This window comes from Pteropus medius, unplaced genomic scaffold (assembly GCF_902729225.1).
Source record: "Pteropus medius unplaced genomic scaffold, Ma_sr-lr_union100, whole genome shotgun sequence".
NCBI lineage: Eukaryota > Metazoa > Chordata > Mammalia > Chiroptera > Pteropodidae > Pteropus > Pteropus medius.
In genome coordinates this window covers 6,419,643-6,437,055 of record NW_024349225.1, presented here as the reverse complement: position 1 = coordinate 6,437,055, position 17,413 = coordinate 6,419,643, and the positions used below count along the sequence as shown (strand labels likewise).

At 46.8% G+C, this 17,413-nt stretch overlaps 2 protein-coding genes across 2 annotated transcripts in view; one reads left to right on the top strand and one right to left on the bottom strand.

Annotated features, from left to right (window-relative positions):
* Positions 1-1,715: 1,715 nt before the first annotated feature.
* Positions 1,716-11,257, bottom strand: GLUL (glutamate-ammonia ligase). The gene is made up of 7 exons (XM_039881307.1): positions 11,100-11,257; positions 8,300-8,478; positions 6,793-6,954; positions 5,070-5,216; positions 4,547-4,674; positions 4,161-4,360; positions 1,716-3,604 (listed from the first exon to the last, which is right to left on the bottom strand). Exons 2-7 carry the CDS (start codon positions 8,463-8,465, stop codon positions 3,286-3,288), a joined length of 1,122 nt encoding a protein of 373 aa, XP_039737241.1. The 5' UTR covers positions 8,466-8,478; positions 11,100-11,257; the 3' UTR covers positions 1,716-3,285.
* A 215-nt stretch (positions 11,258-11,472) lies between these two features.
* The window catches only part of RGSL1 (regulator of G protein signaling like 1), an 85,610-nt gene continuing 79,669 nt past the window's right edge, over positions 11,473-17,413 (top strand). The window contains exon 1 of the mRNA XM_039881301.1: positions 11,473-11,629. The gene's annotated coding sequence lies outside the window, so the exon portion shown is untranslated. The remainder of the gene's footprint in view (positions 11,630-17,413) is intronic.

The following is a 17,413-nucleotide window of genomic DNA, read 5'->3' as shown; positions in this document are numbered from 1 at the left end:
GCTTTCTTTGTGATAGCAAGTTACTTTCCACCTTATTGGTATAAGAGCAGAGCAGTAGCTGGAATTATCTAAGCACACGCTTGGTGAGATAGTTGGAGTCCCAGCACCATGTGTTTACTTAGAAAGTTCTTTTATCTACTGGTGTCCCATCCTACCCAGCAGTACAAATCTGGCTTGTTAAACGGCCTCGGCAGTAACCAACCAAGGATCTCCTTGGAATCCTTTTAACTCCCTGACATTCCTCTACTAGCTTGTGCTGTCATTTAGCTCTTATCCAATAACTGGCAGGATGAAATTAAGAGAAATCATGTTTAAAATGGAGAACTCCCTTTGTGATTACTGGCCTCTGTCTCTTTAAGGCCCAAGGCTTGGCTGTCATTCTGTTTAATCTCTCAATGATAAAGTTATCACATAACCCAGTATCTGTTAAATGAGGTATAAAAAACACCTTAGAATTACAAGGGGATTGCACTGTGACCTGAAGGTCGAAACTAATCCTAGGTAAGAGGGTAGAGGAGGAAATAACAGTGGTTGTTTCCACCTAAATACTGATCATATTTAGAATTCCTTTTCATGTAATCTTTGTCAGGGAATTGGTTACAATGAGCAAAAAGTGCTCAAGTTGCCGCCTCAATCTAGTGCTTGTGCTGTGCAGAATACGCTCCACCAAGAACTGCAGGGCTGACCCAGGGAGAGGAGTGAAGTGCTTGCATTGAAATAAGAACCATAATTTATCAGCAAAACAAGGAAAACACTGATAGGAGGCACACTTAATCATGTTAAAACATCAGGTGTATAAACCCATAGTTAAGATCTGAAAATCAAATTGTCAGGAGCCAATTGACCAGAGCAAACTATGCACTTGCCCAAAGTAAACTACCTCCTGTATGTTTGCTGTAATGGGCACAAGCTACCTCCAAACTGATAGAGGACACTACCTTTCAATAACAATAATTACTATTGCCCACAATACCTGGCACCTTAGAAGGTTAAAATGTTGGACGAGTAAGTGCTTTTGCTAGGTTACATGCACACCACCACGGAGAAGGAAGAAGCTCCAGGCTGGTATGGAAATGAACTAAGGTAGTGAATAAGCCAGGATGAGGTGGAATGATTTTCAGGTAAAGGGACCAAGAGCCAGGACACAGAGGTGTCAACATGGAGCTTTTGGGGGAATCACGGTCTAGTGCAAGGAAAGGCATGTCCAGGGCACATCTGGGCCGGTTAGCCCCGGGTACACCCAGCCTTGGAAGACATCAAACAGGGTAGCAATGTGATCAATGTTTGCTATTTAGATGAATCACGGGCAGCTGGGCAGAGAATTAAATTGAGACCAGTAGGGATAGTGTGACCAGTTAATAACACGAATACTTCAGGTTGCTATAAAATTAAGCCAGAGGGGTGTTCAAAACAATATTATAGCATGGTAGGTCAAAACCAATTTCTGGAGCTCAGGAGTGGTGGGGTTTATACCTTATTACAAAACTCTAGGGCTGGGATATGCCTTAATTCAGAGATCCCAAACACCCAAAGGACAGAGAAGAGATGGTCGGCAACATGACTGAAAAATTTTTTTTTTTTTTAATTCCAAGAACAGGTAAATCTGAGCTAACTTTGCCTCTTAAAAAAAACATAAAACCTGTTTTTGGTAGGAAAGAAGGTAATGAAATGGTACACAGGGATTAAAAAGAATCACAAAGAATCAAGTCAGAAGAGATCTTGTAAATGGTTGATTTAGAGCTGCTCTGGGCAGTTAAGTTTGTTTACAATGAGGAGTTATCTAACTGAACATACTGTACATGGCAATTAGAAGTTGTCATGGCAAAAAAACCAAAAAAACAAAAAAAAATCCCACAGCCGGCCTGCCACAGCCAACACAGAAACAGCTAGAAATGGTAGGGAAAATGTAGGGATAAAGGTGGAGTTTGGTTTTTATTATAAAAGAAAAAAAAAATAACTCCTTGGGAAACTTAAAAGAAAGGAATATTTCACTCAGAACAGACACCAGGATATAAAATTACAAGTGTTTTGACTCCATTCCTGTCCCCATCTCCTCAAAGAGCAGATGTGGGAGACAGTTGAAGCAAACAAGCAATTCTGTAAAAGACTTAAAATCCCTACAAATATGATCAAAATCTAAATTTGTTTTGTTTTAAAAAATTTTTAATATATCAAAAGGCCTGCTTTAGTAACATGCTAGTCCCACCAGAAAATAACCCCAATACCCCCTTGTCAGTAACATGCTCAAGTTGACCAGCCAACTCATATTTCTAAACCCGTGTGTACATGTGTACTTCTTAACCCAAAGCCACAGGGCTAGATGACTGACTGCTGCTCCTATAATGTGCTTCCACTGGTTAACTGACCAATGTCCACCCCCTCCAGGAGCGTAGGCAGACAACAGGGAAACCTCTAAGTGGTAGTGAGGGAATCACAGCCCACGCAGCCAACTTTTCAAGCACCGCCACCCTCACCCCCATTCAGAAGGAGACATTTATTTCTAATCAGACCATGCCCCTCAAATTTGGCTCCCGGTGACCAGGATGGTTTTTATCCTTTAGAAAAAGCACACATATCTGTACTCCCATATATATAATTTTTTTGTTTTTGCATTTAAATATAAAAATACTACTCTGTGTTATAAATGGAGGATCAAGCAATGAGAACTTTTTCTTCTAAGGTAGGGCTACCCATCCCAGCCCTTTATGCTGAGCTTGTCGAGTGAGGGCATTTAGTCCCAGACAAGGGAAGCACTGCCCCAGAGTAAGAGGCCATTTTCCTGCCCGATTTCTACCCTTTCCTCTCTCCTACGTCTCAGTTTTATTAGAAAGTTGGTTATATAACGTTTTCAGAAATGGAACTTCCCATCACAAAGGGAAATCGAACTTAACCATGGGATAAGCCCAGCTCCCCCACTCCTTCAGCTACCTCGGAGAAAAAGTCCTTCCCCTCCCTTCACAAACACTATGCGCACAGTCCAGATAGCTATGCCTATTGGACAAACACACCTGATTAAATGGAAGCAGTGGTTATGTATCCCCACCCCACTCCCCAGTAACGCACTAGAAAGCCTCAGTGATAGGGGGAAAAAGGGGGTGTGTGTGAAGAGATTAAGAACTCGACCTTGCCAGAGAAAGCAAGAGATATTAACTGGGAATGAGGAATAAAAAAAGACCTTGATATTCCACCCTTTGAGTTATATAGCTATTATGACAATTGAGAGAGGCGAGAGGGGGAGTAGGATGAAGAATTAGAAGGGGTTCCACGGCTGCAAGTCTAGTCCACTTAGTTTTTGTACTGGAAGGGCTCGTCGCCAGTTTCGTTGAGAAGACACGTGCGGATGAGGGCTTCTGTCACCGCGAAGGGGTCACAGTTGGCAGAGGGGCGACGGTCTTCGAAGTAGCCCTTCTTCTCCTGGCCGACAGTTCGAGGAATGCGGATGCTAGCGCTACGGTTGGCGACGCCAGCAGAAAAGTCGTTGATGTTGGAGGTTTCGTGGAATCCAGTTAGGCGCCGGGCATTGTCTAGGCCCCCCTTGGGATCGTAGGCTCGGATGTGGTACTGGTGGCGCTTGCTCAGCTTCTCGATGGACTCCTCAATGTACCTAGACGAAACAGAAAAGACAACGGTCTGACCTGTCACCAGGAAATCTGCCCTCCAAGGGCAGAGGTGCAGGTATGGACGCAACAGAGTGACTTATCAGGCTTCTTCCAGTTTCCAATTCACCTCGACATGGCCCTACTGAACAACGTGCCTTGTTACCTGGTGTCCCACTGCTGAGAATAGTGCCGGACACACAACAGATGACACTTGTTGAATGAAAAGATCCTAATCAAAGACTTTCTCCCACCCATAAGCATTACATTCATTCACATGCTTGCATTGTTACTAGTTTAGTTCTTATTATTAAAGACTTTCAAATGCCATTAACCTATGTCAGGTCTTCCCCATCACCACCCTTAAATTCTATTCCTAAGGTACTTTTTGGCACTTTTCAGACGGGAACAAAATGATAGGATTAGAAGACAATTTTGGAAGCCAAGTAGCAAGAGCTAAGCTACAAACGGAGAAGCCTGGCTCCCTTCTCCCCAGTACATCGAATCCTTGGCAAGTATTCTCGCACAGAGCATAGGATGGCCCCAGCAGGAGAAGGCACTCACTTCAGACCATTTTCCTCTCGCATGGCCTTGGTGCTGAAGTTGGTGTGGCAGCCCGCACCATTCCAATTTCCAGGAATGGGCTTGGGATCAAAGGTTGCTATCACTCCAAAGTCTTCACACACTCGGTGCAAGATGAAACGGGCCACCCAGAGATGATCTCCCATGTCGATTCCTTCACAGGGTCCTATCTGGAATTCCCACTAGAAAGAACAAGAAGGTTGGCCTTTAAAATAAAGCCAACTGCTCACCCTGCTCAGAAGTTCCGAAACTGCTCCTTTCTCGCCACTTAGGTTTGGGGTTAAGGAGAGGAGCATGTGCAGCCCTTGAAAGCATTAAGTACCCTGCTTGCCTATAGGTGGGGAAAGCAGTGGACTAGAGCCATTTACCTGGGCGGGCATGACCTCGGCATTTGTCCCTGCGATCTTGATGCCAGCGTACAGGCAGGCCCGGTAGTGAGCCTCCACGACATCCCTGCCATAGGCTTTGTCCGCTCCCACGCCACAGTAGTAGGGACCTGCAGAGGTATCAAAACGAAATGTCATGAGAGGAAATCCAGAACATCCACCTAAGATGCACGGCCCAAAGTCGGCAATCAAAAAGCTCCCAACACTGGATCTCTGGAATCACTGTTCCTGCCTTCACCTTGAGGTGGGGCAGTGAGGCAGGGGGCTCCTCTGAGCTCTAACCTCAGTGGAGCCGAAGGCTTTCCCTCAATGTCAATGTCTACACACCCATGTCTGGATTTGGGTAATGCTGAGGGCCAGCATGATACCAGCCAGTCTCAGGGACATTCCTTTAGCTTTCTGATGCACGAGGCGTCACTGCCATCTCTGGGGAAAGACTTTCCTTGCCACTTAAACAGCTGGGGAGGAAGGAAGGACAGGTTCACCTCTCCCCAAGGGAACTTACCTTGAGGCCCAGGGAAGCCATTGGAAGGCCAACCAAAAGGGTGCCCATCTGTGCCCATGAGAGTGTATTCCTGCTCCATTCCAAACCAGGGGTGCTGATTGCTCACCATGTCCATTATCCGTTTACAGGTATGCCTTAAATTGGTCTCTAGAAAAAAAGAGTCAACATACCTTTTGAGATATGTGGACAAATAAACTGACTCCCAGTATTGATGGGTGGAAAAAACGGTCTTCAGAGTCCATGCAGGCTAAGTGTTGATTATAAGCTGAACTGACCCAAGTGTAAACCTTTCTGTGTCCCATCAGCATAAGAGGGGAAAATGGGAGAAGCTGTAATTAAACATATGTAGGGAGATTATCCAAAGTCTATAGCTACAACCAAGTCACATGACAGTGGATCCAGAACAGACAAGCTTTCACCTTATCTGCGTCCTGGACACCTCCCAAGTACCAAGTGTCGGACACTTAAACTCTTTATTCACAAGGCAGTTGCTTCTAGTTGTCAAGACTTATGCCTAGTTTCTTGGGCGTTCTGAGGCAAAATCTGTAATTTTTATCGAGAGAAACATTTGTGTATTAGGAGCCTTACATTCCAGGTGAGAAGATTAAGTGTTGAGTTATACAGTACTGGCTAGTGGAAAATAAAAATATTAAAATGAGATGAGCTCAACTGGAAACAATTTCTAAGCTAGAGGGGAACTTTAAAATAAGTGCAGACTTATTGTCGGCTTAGCTAGATCCCAGGAACCATTTTAAGGCTTTTATATTCAATAAAACCCACAGTTGAGTCTTCGTAACCACCCTGAGGTGGGTACTATAAGTCTCCAGTTTTACTTGTGAGCAAATGAGGCTCAGAGATGTTGGGTGGCCCACCCGGCTCACAGGGCAGGCAGCAGAGTAGCCAGCAAACCTGTGCCTATCCTGGCTTCGCAGCTCATGTTCTTTACTACAATATGATACTGCCTCTCAAAATAAAGACAATTAAGGTCCAGAGCCACTAAGTGACTTGCTAAAAAGTCTCACTGGCAAAGTATAGCAAGAGACTTTCCAGAAGTGAGACCTCAGCTTTAAAAAGATGAATGGCTAAGAATTGGGAGCAACAGGCACGCCTGATATAACCCAAAGATGCAGGTCCAGCAAACCCTGAGACAAACAGATGTCCTTGGCGAACCAAGGTGCTCATATTTTAGTCAATGGATGAACAGAGAAGAAAACAAGCTCTCTGGAATGAATTAGCAACCAGTGTTTTATGTAATATTACTCAATTATTTGCCCATATTTAATTCCTTTAACTCTCTAAACAGTTTTAAGAAATGGATTTTAATATAATCCTCATTTTAAAAAGAAGGAAATGGGAGTATAGGGGATAAATAACTGGCCCAAGTTCACGGCCAGTAAGTGGCAGATCCAGAATTCAACATTCTAACTTCAGGATCTATGTTCTTAAAATCTACAGGCAGGCAGGAGGGCTATGTCACAGGGGGCTCCACCAGCAAACAGATTTAGAATTCAATGTCGTTTCATGTAACCACTGGGAGACCATGGGAGAATGGCCCACATTACCTCTTTGAATGAGTAAGTTCAAGGTAGAGAGATGCACGTCCAATCCCTCAGACTCCTGAAAAAGTTCTAGTCTTCCCATTACTGATTTTGGCATATCTTTTCCCTCTCCTTTACAGTGTTCGTGGATTGGGGTGGGGCACCCATAGCTATCCCATACACACCTGCAGGCTTTCGGTTGTACTTGAAGACTTCACAGAACACCAGCTTGTTGGGGTCCTTGCGGAAAGGGTCCCGAAACATGGCAGCTGGGATGAGATACATGTCACTGTTGGAGCCTTCAGACTGAAAAGTACTAGAGCCATCAAAATTCCACTCAGGCAACTCTGGGATAAAAAGAAGGGGGGAAATTAAGTTAAAATGCACAGGAGCTTTCCAGGCAAGCACACAGCCCCTCAATCACCTTTCTATCTCTAAAGATCTACGCTTTCCTTTCCAGAGAGTCAGTGATGTGTGACTGCCACTATAACTATGCACACCCTGACATCTGCATGGAGCCCTGGAGTCCTTTCTGACTTTAATAAGACTGTCACTTTCTTAAAAGAAAGAATAAGAACAACCGAAGAATGACATTTCCTCCCTAAAAAAAGTCTACTGGACACCAAGGAGACAAACGGAAATGTTCTGACATTAGCAGAGAGTCAGTCATCACTTAATATATTGAAATAGGAGAAACAAAGATTCTCGATTCCCCCACTAGGCCATCTGTGTTGCTTCTTTCTCTAATTCGAGCTCCTACTATGTCTACTGACTGTCCTAGTTTAAGCTATGTCCTTATTTTACAAATGAGGAAACAGACAAACTAGCATGATGAATTATTCTAAGATGCTCCCAGATCATATATCTACTTTCCCACTATGTTTTAAAGGCCAGTTTCTTCCCCTCTTCAACCGACCACGAGTTCTCTGAAGGCAGAGACCAAACCCTCACCTTGTATCCCCAGCACCTATCCAATATCTGCCACATAGCAATATATGCTTTGTATCATGGACATTCATTCATTCACTCAAATGTGAACATTATCAGAGGAGAAAGCTATCCTAAAAGTAGGTACGAGGTGATAGCTTTTCTCCTCTGATCCCTTTCCAGAAGGAAGAGGGCGATGGCCTTGTTCTAGACCAAAAAGGCCACAATTCTTATACAACAACTCCTAGTGGGACAAGCAATTAGATGACTTAAGAATTTCCAAAAGTGTCATCAACTAAAAAGCGAATGGCTAGTCCTATTTAGAAACCACTTTAGAATATCTGCTTTGCATCTAGAACCCCAGTGATACACGAGTATTCAAAGAGACTGTAAAGTAGGTGGTGCAGTCAGCTTAGAGCAGTGGTTTTTTAAACTGAGTTCCTGTGGGTGCCTTAGAGCCAAATAAGTAGGGATACCCAAGTCAGAAAAGTCTCCAGCCCCCCTCGCCCTCCAAACCAGCCTTTTAATCTTTTGTCTTCTAAATACTGGCTTACACGCAAGATTCCATTTAAATAAAGGGGTCCATTGTTGCCAGGCTTTGAGGCAGTGTAGGAGCTTAATGTTGACTGAATGAAGTCTGAAAAGCCCTGCCTTAGAAAAGCTTTACAAACAGAAGAGACCTAATCTAGTGGCCTGGTCTCAGGCTCCTGCCCACCCCCACACGGCTCCCATCCAGCACGTACTCCCCACTCTGCTCAATCTCACCTTCTACGCACTTGGGCTCACAGTCCAGGGTCCGGGTCTTACAGCGCAGCCCTTCTCCAGTACCGTCAATCCAAATATACATAGCTTGGACTTTATCACCCTGAGGCAGGGACAAATACACCTGCTTGATGCCTTTGTTCAAGTGAGAACTCGCCGAGGTGGCCATGGTGGAAGATGTTCTGGAGAAAGAAAATAAAATTTTTTTCAAGAACACCAATTCTAAATTGATCCTCTGCAGGAATGACTCAATAAGGACAATGAAATTAAGAAGTCACACAGTGCAGGGGGGTGGTGACCCCTCCTTTTAGAAGTCACAGACTCAAAGCTATATTTATTTACTCTGCTTTCAGGAGGATTAGTTTTATATTAGACAAAAATCTCATTATAAACTTCCTCAAGCTAGAGACTATGCCTGTGAACACAAAGCTCTATTTCCCTAGTGTAGCAGAGGTAGGGGAATTGTTTTATTTTTTTTATACTAAGATGGGCTGGGGGACAACAAAAAAGAAGATACAAAAATTCAGAAAACACAAGTTTACAGAACAGATACAAGTAAAACCCAGCCACGGAAAGGCTTGGCTGCTGTGATTTCTGGGTGAGTCTTCCCTTTGCCTTACAGCCTAGCAGGCATCTCAATAAAAAACTTTTTGAAGATTCCTTCACTCCTCCGAAAAAATCCACACATTTAGATGGCAGGCTGAAACAAGAGGGCTAGCTAAAAGACTGGAAAGGCTGGTGGCTTCCTAAAAACTGCAGGCATAATCACCAAGATGTAAAAGCAGCTGATCCGAGTTGTTTTCTAAGGTGCACACCGCCCTAACTTCCATCAGTCCGAGGCAAAGTTCTCACTTTAGAAGGTAGGTTTGAGAATGATACTCTGAGATTCCACTGGAGAACTTTCAAGGATTTAGGAAATTCCCACTTCTAAATCACATAGGTCTGGAGTTTCAAAAGCCGAGGCATGCTAGAAGCTGCAAGCCACCACCACAAAACCTCTGAAAGAACAGCAACTCTGAAGCCACAAAACCAGCCTCAACCCAAGAGGAAACGGTTCTGGCCTTCCCTCCCCTCTCAGTGGCCCAGGGTGGCAGGAAAGGGAACACATTGTTCTCCTCCAGTGACTTGGGCAACTCTCTGAAGTATAGTGACAAAATTTCTATGGGCCGCCATCCATGTTTGCCCAGCTGAAAACATAACTGCTTCTCCTTCCAACAGCCTCACCCTTCTCATGGGTGGGGGTGGCAGGCGGGGGGTGGCTTTTTCTGCCCAGTTGTCTCGAGGAGAACCAACACCTTTGCCTACAGCGTCTAGAGGCCTTGGTGGGTCAAATCCCACCCCCACCCTTGCCTATTAAGGCCAGAAGGAACAATCCTCTAATCCCTCCAGCTCCCACTTAAAACCTACAACCCCGGCTCCAGCTTGAGTCCCCAACGTATTACACCTCCAACATCGGTTCCGGATCTTCTGCTCTTTTCTGTGATTCTTGGCTCCAAAAGCCTAGCTGTTTACAGTATCAACTAGTGCCACCACTTGCCTAGTTGACACGACGGGGAGAAAAATGGGATTCTGCAGTTTTGAACTGTTTCTGCAGATGCTGCCGGCTCGGGGTCCTCCCTGCCTCCTCACTCACCCTAGCCACATAAGGTCATTCGTATCGTTGGGGTTCCCCTCTTTGGCCCTTCTCTTTTTGGAGTGGCGTTCGAGCCTTTCATCCTTGTCCGGTTCTCGCTGGTCCACGCACCGGAGCTTTCGGGGAGAGGGAGGTGGACATGGAGAGGGAGGTGGACATGGAGAGGGAGGTGGACACGGAGAGGGAGTTGGGGAGCGATCGGGGTCGGAGCGGGGCGTGCAGGAATACGCAGGCTGGTTGCTGAAGGTCTTGGTCTTGAGTCGATATTTCTCTCCCGAGTTCACGGAGTACGCAACGAAGCCATAGCAGTCGGAGGGGTCCGAGGACCGTGACTCTGGGTCGTCTTCACGTTCGTTGGTTGTCTTCTTCGCGTACTTGCGGCCGGGGGAGCATCCCCTCGAGCCGCCCCCGGGGTAGTTGGGATAATCCACTTTGAGAGCAGCCCTTTCCCACTAAAACGTCCCGAAAGTCGGTGCCCCGCCCCTCGGGCCCCCGTCCGGATCTTAGAGCCTGGCCAAGGGGGCCATACCCCTCCGAGGGCCGAGGCTGGGGGGGGAGGGGGTGGGGGGAGGGGGCGACACGGGGCGTCTGCAGAAGGGACTGCGCGCCGTCGCCGCCTCTACCCAGCCCGGCCAGGCCTCTCCACGGGCCGCGCCCGCCGCCACGCCGCAGCCCCGGGTCCCCATTGTTCAGTCACAGTGGCAGGCCCCCGGACAGCGGCGCGAGGAGATCGCACTAACACAGCCACTCGCCTCAACGGAGGTGTCTAAAAAGCCATCAAGAAGACCACGACGATCGCCAAGGCCTGCCTGCCACGGCGGAGGAAGAGAGCGCTCTCCCAAAGGGGACACCAGCCACTCCGTCCACCACGCACGCTACACCGCCCAGCGACCTCCAGGGGCGGCGCTCCGAGCCGCAAGCAACCAGAGGGAGATCAAAACAAGTCCCGGCCCTCCTCAAAGCCTGGCGACCGGCGCGCCCCAGTATCGCCAAGTCTGATCCGCCAGGAGCCCGGGCTTTGCAAGCCCGCGGGACAGCCCGCAGGCCGAGGCGCAGACCAGGGACGGGAGGTGGGAAGGGGCTGGACGCCGAGGCCGGGCGGCGCGGCTCGGGAGGCGGCGGGGGCGGCGCGCGTCACCTCGGAGCCCCCCGGGCCGGCGGGTCGCTTACCTGCGGGCCAAGCAGGCGGCAGGGAAGGCAGGCCGCGAGAGCGAGGTGCGGAGAGGAGAGGAGGCCGGGGACTCTGATCAGGCGCTCCGCGCTTCTCCCATCCTCGGCTCTGCAGGGCCGCCTGCCGCCCAGCACTCTTTATCCGCGGCCCGGGCCGCCCCCGGCGCCCTGATTGGCTCCCAGCGGCCGGGAGCCGGGGCGGATCGGCTGATGCGCGCCGGGGCACCGAGGCCATTGGGCGAGCCGCCGAGCGGGCGCCGCCGGGAGGGGGCGAGCGGACCGGGAAAGAAAGAAAGGGAAAGGGCCAGGGCTGTGGGGGAGGGGCGCGGGGAGGGGCGCGGGGAGAGGGGAGGGAGCGCCGGGGAGGGGGGAGCGGAGAGCCGGCTGCGTGCGGAGGGGCGAGCTCCTGCCGGGGAAGACCCCCGCCTGCCCGGGCTGCTTCTCGCTACCGCGGGGCGTCCCCACGGCCCCCCCCCGGCCCTGGAAGCTCCCAACAAACCGCCCTCGGCCCCCGCCCCTGCGGCCTTCAGGTTGGATCGTTTTGCCCAAATTCTTCCTTTTTAAGGAGGTCCTACTGCAGACCCCAGAGCTCCCTAACGAAATTCTGACCCACGGCAACATAAATTTTCCTTTTCTTGTTGGAGAACCCCTGGCCCCGACCCCCTGCTGCGCGTTCGTGTCGAGTTGAGAGGGGCGCGGGGCGCAGGGGCCGGGAAGCCCTGGGCCGGCCTGGGCGCTGGCGGGCCGCGGGTCTGCGAGGCGGCAGCGCAGAGAGGGGGCTTCCCGGCTAGGCCTGGAAAAGCGCTTACGGAGGTTTGGGGGAAGTGACCAGACGTCTAAGTCTGCGATCTCACATTCATAATTAACGTGCTGTGTTTATAGTGTCATCCGTAGAAAGGGTCCTGAGGGCGGTGGGAACAAAGTCAGGAGACCTGATTCCCATTCTGCTACACCTAAGGCAAATCTCTCTGGGCCCAAATTTTTCTCGTCTGCAAATAAAGGTCTTCAGGAGAAGACCTTTAGAGTTACGCAGGAGACTTGAAATTCTGTGTGCAAACTTCCCCAAGTGCAACTGAAAGGAAAGGGAGGTCTTTGCGTATCCCCTTGGAAGCCCAGGGTACATAGAAAATTTAGAATTCCTTAAATAAATCCTCCCCAGCTTTGCTTCTCACGTAATTTATTATGCCTTCTTTTAAATCTGGAAAATGAGAATCAGTACCCCTTCCTCTTCTCAGCCTTGCTGTGTTGGTCGTGAAATGTATGGACGAACATAATCTTGAAATGCATGCTTGTCAACAGATGTACAATAATTATATGTGTGTGTATGTATATATACATGCACACAAAACATTTTCATTATTATACCAGTTCTATTACTCGATAATTCTATTTTTATTCCCTGAAATCCACCTGATGGTGTCTAGCCTTTATTGCATCTTTCAGGGGCCCAGGTATTTGAGACTTTAAGATTTTTCTGTTTGAAGACCAGGAAGTCATGCTTCCAGTACATTTGGAAGAGGAAGGTTGGGAGTTTGTTCCTCTGGTTATTTTGTGTACCACAAATATGGAAAAGAAATGTTGCCTGTGGCCACATACACACATACTTGGCTTCTTTGGTCAACATCCCATTAAGAGTGTGTCTAACACTCCAGTGCTTTAAAATGACAGATGACAGCATTCATCTCGCATGGGCTTTTGGTATGTTTCGGATAGGTGACATTCTGGACTTGCAAATGTAAGGGAGTCTACATTAAGTTTCGGTGCTACGCGTTGGACAGTGATGACGTGGTTGTAAAAAGCTGGGTTTCAGGTCAGATAAACCTAGGTTCAAATCTGGGCTTTACCTCTTTTCAGCTTTGTGTTGGCTTAGTTACTTAGCCACCTGAAGCCTCAGTTTTCTTGCCTACAAAATATTGTGGGGATTAATTGTGACAGCATATACACATGAGGTGAGGATCATACCTGGAACATAGTAAATGTCTAGAAAACAGTAACATGATTATTATAGGCTAAGATAATCTGAAGATATTGGATTCTTTCTTTCTCCATGGCAACCCGTTATATACAACTTTTTAACTCAGTGTAATGCTTCACTGTTAGTTTTATGACAGTGGGCTTAGGCCTGGTAACAGGGTGGGCTATATTCATTCCATCTCTTTCTGTAAAGTCTTGAGTTTCAGTGGTTGAGTTGGTGATTTCCAGATGCCAAACCGCCTAAGCATAAACCAGAGCCTCCTCATCGCCTCCAGCACCTGAGGTGGGGATGGCAAACATAACAGAAATGGAACAGTAGACACAAAAGCAGTTTTTGAAGCTTATGGTGCCGTATTTTGCCCTGTGAGTTGGCTGCTTTTCTTGCTAGGTATCTTATCCTCTTTGAGCAGCTTCTTCATCTCGCATCTCCCAGTAGCATCCAGGGTAAATGTTCAGTTAGTGATGTTTGTTGACCACACCGAAATGACAGTGGCACCATCAAGAGAACGTGTGCTTTGAGCTGCTTTTCCAGGAATGAAAATGGATTTGCTTTGATCTGTTCATGTGACCGGGACATACTTTTGAGAGTTAGCAACGTCATACATGACTGAGAGTCTTGCAGGAGGAAACAAGAGGCCTTGTCCTACACTTACTTAAACCAGCAGAAATAGGGCCCAGAAGAGGCTAAGGAATGATCAGAGAAGCTTAAAATTGTATGAGGGAAGAAAAGCAGAGGAAAAAAAAAAAAAAAAAATCCTGTAACTAATTGATTCGCCCCCAGACACGCAGTCTGTACTTTTGGAGAAGTTAAAAGTCAACAGCCTGTTTCATCCAGTTTGACTTTGCTGTGTCTGCTGCCCTTTGTTCTCCTTCCCTTCTTCCCTAAATTGCCATCCACCCCCATTCCCCACCCCCTCTATGAAAAGAGCATTACAATGCTTGAACCCATGAACTCTTCTATCTCTTGGTACACTCTGATCAAAGCCACAGGGCTTCTATTACAGATGCTTTGAAGTCAGGTTTTTCTCTCTTAGGATAGAGTGGCTGTGCCCAAGGGGTAGGTGGGGTGGGGGAGCAACATTATAGGTAAAGATTTTGTTCCAAATTCAAGAAATGGCCAGGGACTAAAAGCATTTCTTCAATGTTGTTCCGTTGCCTAAAATAAAGAAAGGCCTTGTTTGGGGTGGGCTTCACTTTGAGTTCACCTCTCGATTTCTCTCTCTTTTGAGGGACCCATTCTCATTCTGCAGGTTGGAAGCTGTTAACCTGGCCATCTGAGGTGCCTTCCCAGGGCCTGCGTGGCTGCCTTGCACTCTTTCGAGACAAGATTTGGGGTAGGGCTCAAACAGACCCAAACCTTCAGCTGCATGTTATATCCGAATGATTTCAATAGGTGTTCAACAAAACCCTTTGAGCTAAAGAGACATAGCTGAGACCCAGGCTTGAGAAACACCGTGGAAACCCAAACCCAAATTATAAACTATTTTTATTTTTAAATAAATCAACACCAGTTCTTTTCATAAGAATAGGCCATTGTATAATCTTAAAAACAAAATAAAACCAAAGAAAAGAAAGAAACAGCCTTGAAGTTAATACAATTACTCTTATTCTTATACCAGGTTTAGGGAAGAAGCTGCAGTTTGGCCAAGCTTTCAAATTTCACTATACAATTAAAGAGAAAAGACCAGGTTTTACCTTAATTCAGTGCCTAACACTGAACACAGAAATTGTTCTTTATATGCCTTCTAATTGTTTGATATTCTTAAACTCAAGAAATTAGACGTTCAAGTCTCAGCTATGTTTCATTAGCCTGATTTAAATTTTGTTGAATTCCCCTCGAAATCATTTGCATACAGGGAACATTCCATTTCCCAAATTGCATGTTATGGCTGAAAATTTGGTTCTGTTTGATCCCTGCCCGAAATCTTGTCTCCAATTGGAAACTGCTTGCGGGGTAGGGAAGAATTAAATTCATCTTAGCTAACAACATGGGAAAATAAGTCCTACTGAGAAAATTAAAGCCATACACTTCTAAAAGTAGATTTTCTCACCATTCTATCTCAAAGATGAGGAAACTGAGGGCCCAATAACTTGTGGGAGCTGGCCGAAGTCGCCTTAGTGTAGCATTTCACAGCCTGGTGAGTTAAAGTGTAACTCCGGTGACAGCCTTATTCTCTTTCCCTTCCTTAGTGTCAGGCTGTGGATGAGGCTCTCCTGGGCCACCACCTCTAAAAACCTGAGATCCCTACTGTACCCACTGAGAAAACTGAGTGCAGGGACCAATCAGTTTATCTCTGAACCCTACCTTGTAGCCTTACATATAGTGGACATTCAGTATATTCTTTGTGAACGACTAGGTTACCAGAAACAAAAATGCCGTATGGCAGGTTCTGTTTAAAGGACTCTTTGGAGATCATTTCTTTGCATATTTAATAATCTGCCTGTAGTTTCATTGTTTTGCGAATCGGATTTTCATAAATTTTGTTCCTTATTCTCAATGTATGTATGGATCTAGCTTTGTTCTCCAGATTGAGGGGAACATTGTTGAAACTTATGAAAAAGTTTAGGAGATTTAGCATTGTGCTCAAAAAAGTACTTGGATCAGAGTGTGTCCTTCAGTGGGTGCTTTTCCCAAAGATTTCCTCCCCTGGGTCCACAGCCCTTCTCCTTCATTCCCATCCCATTAGTTGATTTGAATCTGTGTATTTCACGTTCACATGCCAAATTATAACGGGAAACAAACAACCCCGGGGTATGTTTTCTGGATGCTTGGGCAATACTTATTCTGCTTCTGTATTTTTCCTGACCTCCTTTCCCCTCCCCCCACCTTTAAACCGGTTCTTGAGAGAGTTGTTTACCGTTGGGAGAGCTCGAGGCTTGGCTACGGGTGGTGTAGACATAGCGCCCTCTGGTGCCGTTCTTTGAGAATCACGTACTTCTCTCAAGTTTGAGAGTGTGAAGTTGTTTCTCGACAGGCCTTCAAAGGGAGGGCCTCTTTGTGCTATCTCGAATATAGTGAATTAATAACATGCAAGTTTATTACTTGTGCTGGCTATTTAAGAGGTATTATCTAAAGGGCATCAGTTGATTACCAGAGGTTTATCATTATGAAATTAGGCCTACGATAACTAGAAGTGGATGGCTAACAGCATTTGTGCTTTTCTGTCTTCCATAGGGATGTATGAGAGGGGAAGAGAAAGGAAGCCCCCCAAGAAAGGGAGTCGAAAAGAGTTTAGGACTCAAGAGTTAGGAGGAAATGGCGAGGATCAGAAAACTTGGTCACAAACAAGTATTCTCCTCAGCCCTCACTCGGATCTGAGCCCAGAAATTTAAGACCCAGCCAGAAGTTGAAAGCCTGCCAGACTCTCACTCTCAAGACAGTCTGGGGGGAGGGCTGGGTAGTGGGCAGAAAGTGTGATTTAGACACACTTTAGGGGGATCTAGAGTATTTACACTGTACTGCTTGCTCCAGTTGGGACTTCTGGCTGACCTGTTTTTTTCCTTTTCTCTTTTTTTAATAATTTCATTTTGAGGTCATTCCCTTCTCCATCGCCATTAGCAAAATCACTGTGACCCAAAGGACATTGTTACTGGCTTGAGTCAGAACACCTGCACTTGAATTCCGAGCTTGCCTGTCAGAGCTGTAAGCCTTAGGCAAATCAACCTGCTGAGTCTCAGCTTCCTGGAGGTTCCTTTAGAAATGCTCATAAGGATTAAAAAACAGTTAGCAGAGTAAACAGTTCAGAAACAGAGTAGTAGATTTTGTCATCCCAAGAATGAGAAAGGGAGTGGTGGCCCATGACTAACACGACTTTGGCTTCAGGATGGTTGGCGTCTTTCAGTTTCGCAGAACCTCGGACCTGTACGGCAACACGTTTAGAAGGAGTAGGGGTAGGTGGAAATTCTGGAAGCAAGGAGTCTTTATTAAGCATCACCTACGCTGCACAGTTGGCACATATGCAGGAAATCATGTCGCTTGGGTATGGCGAAGTCCTTGCCCTTGAGGAGCCTACACTTTGGGAGGCAAGGTAGGGCCTCCAAAGGGACATGTTTTCAGAAGCAGAACAAAGCGAAGTGTGTCAGCTGTATGAGCAAATTAGCGAGATGGGTTTAGTATAAGTGCCTCATCGTTCTAGAAGAAAGGCGCCAGTAAGAATTCTTGGAGGAGGCCTCCTTGGGGGTGCTCAGTGGGGTGGGGGTAGAGGTGGGTTTTAGGCTAGGTACCAAATAACATGATAAAATGTGATTTGGGATGTCTTTCTGTGAGATACAAGGAAGTGAAATTTACACAGACGTGGGTAGGATCTAGTAAGTGACACATGCTGAAGCCTGGTAGTGGA

Bases quoted from the DNA above. Each gene is read 5' to 3' on its own strand.
- GLUL (XM_039881307.1), bottom strand. From the start codon at position 8,465: ATGGCCACCTCGGCGAGTTCTCACTTGAACAAAGGCATCAAGCAGGTG. The intron at 6,955-8,299 runs GTGAGATTGAGC...TTTTTATCCCAG, and splicing joins TGAGCCCAAGTGCGTAGAAG to AGTTGCCTGAGTGGAATTTT. The intron at 4,675-5,069 runs GTAAGTTCCCTT...ATACCTCTGCAG, and splicing joins TGGCTTCCCTGGGCCTCAAG to GTCCCTACTACTGTGGCGTG.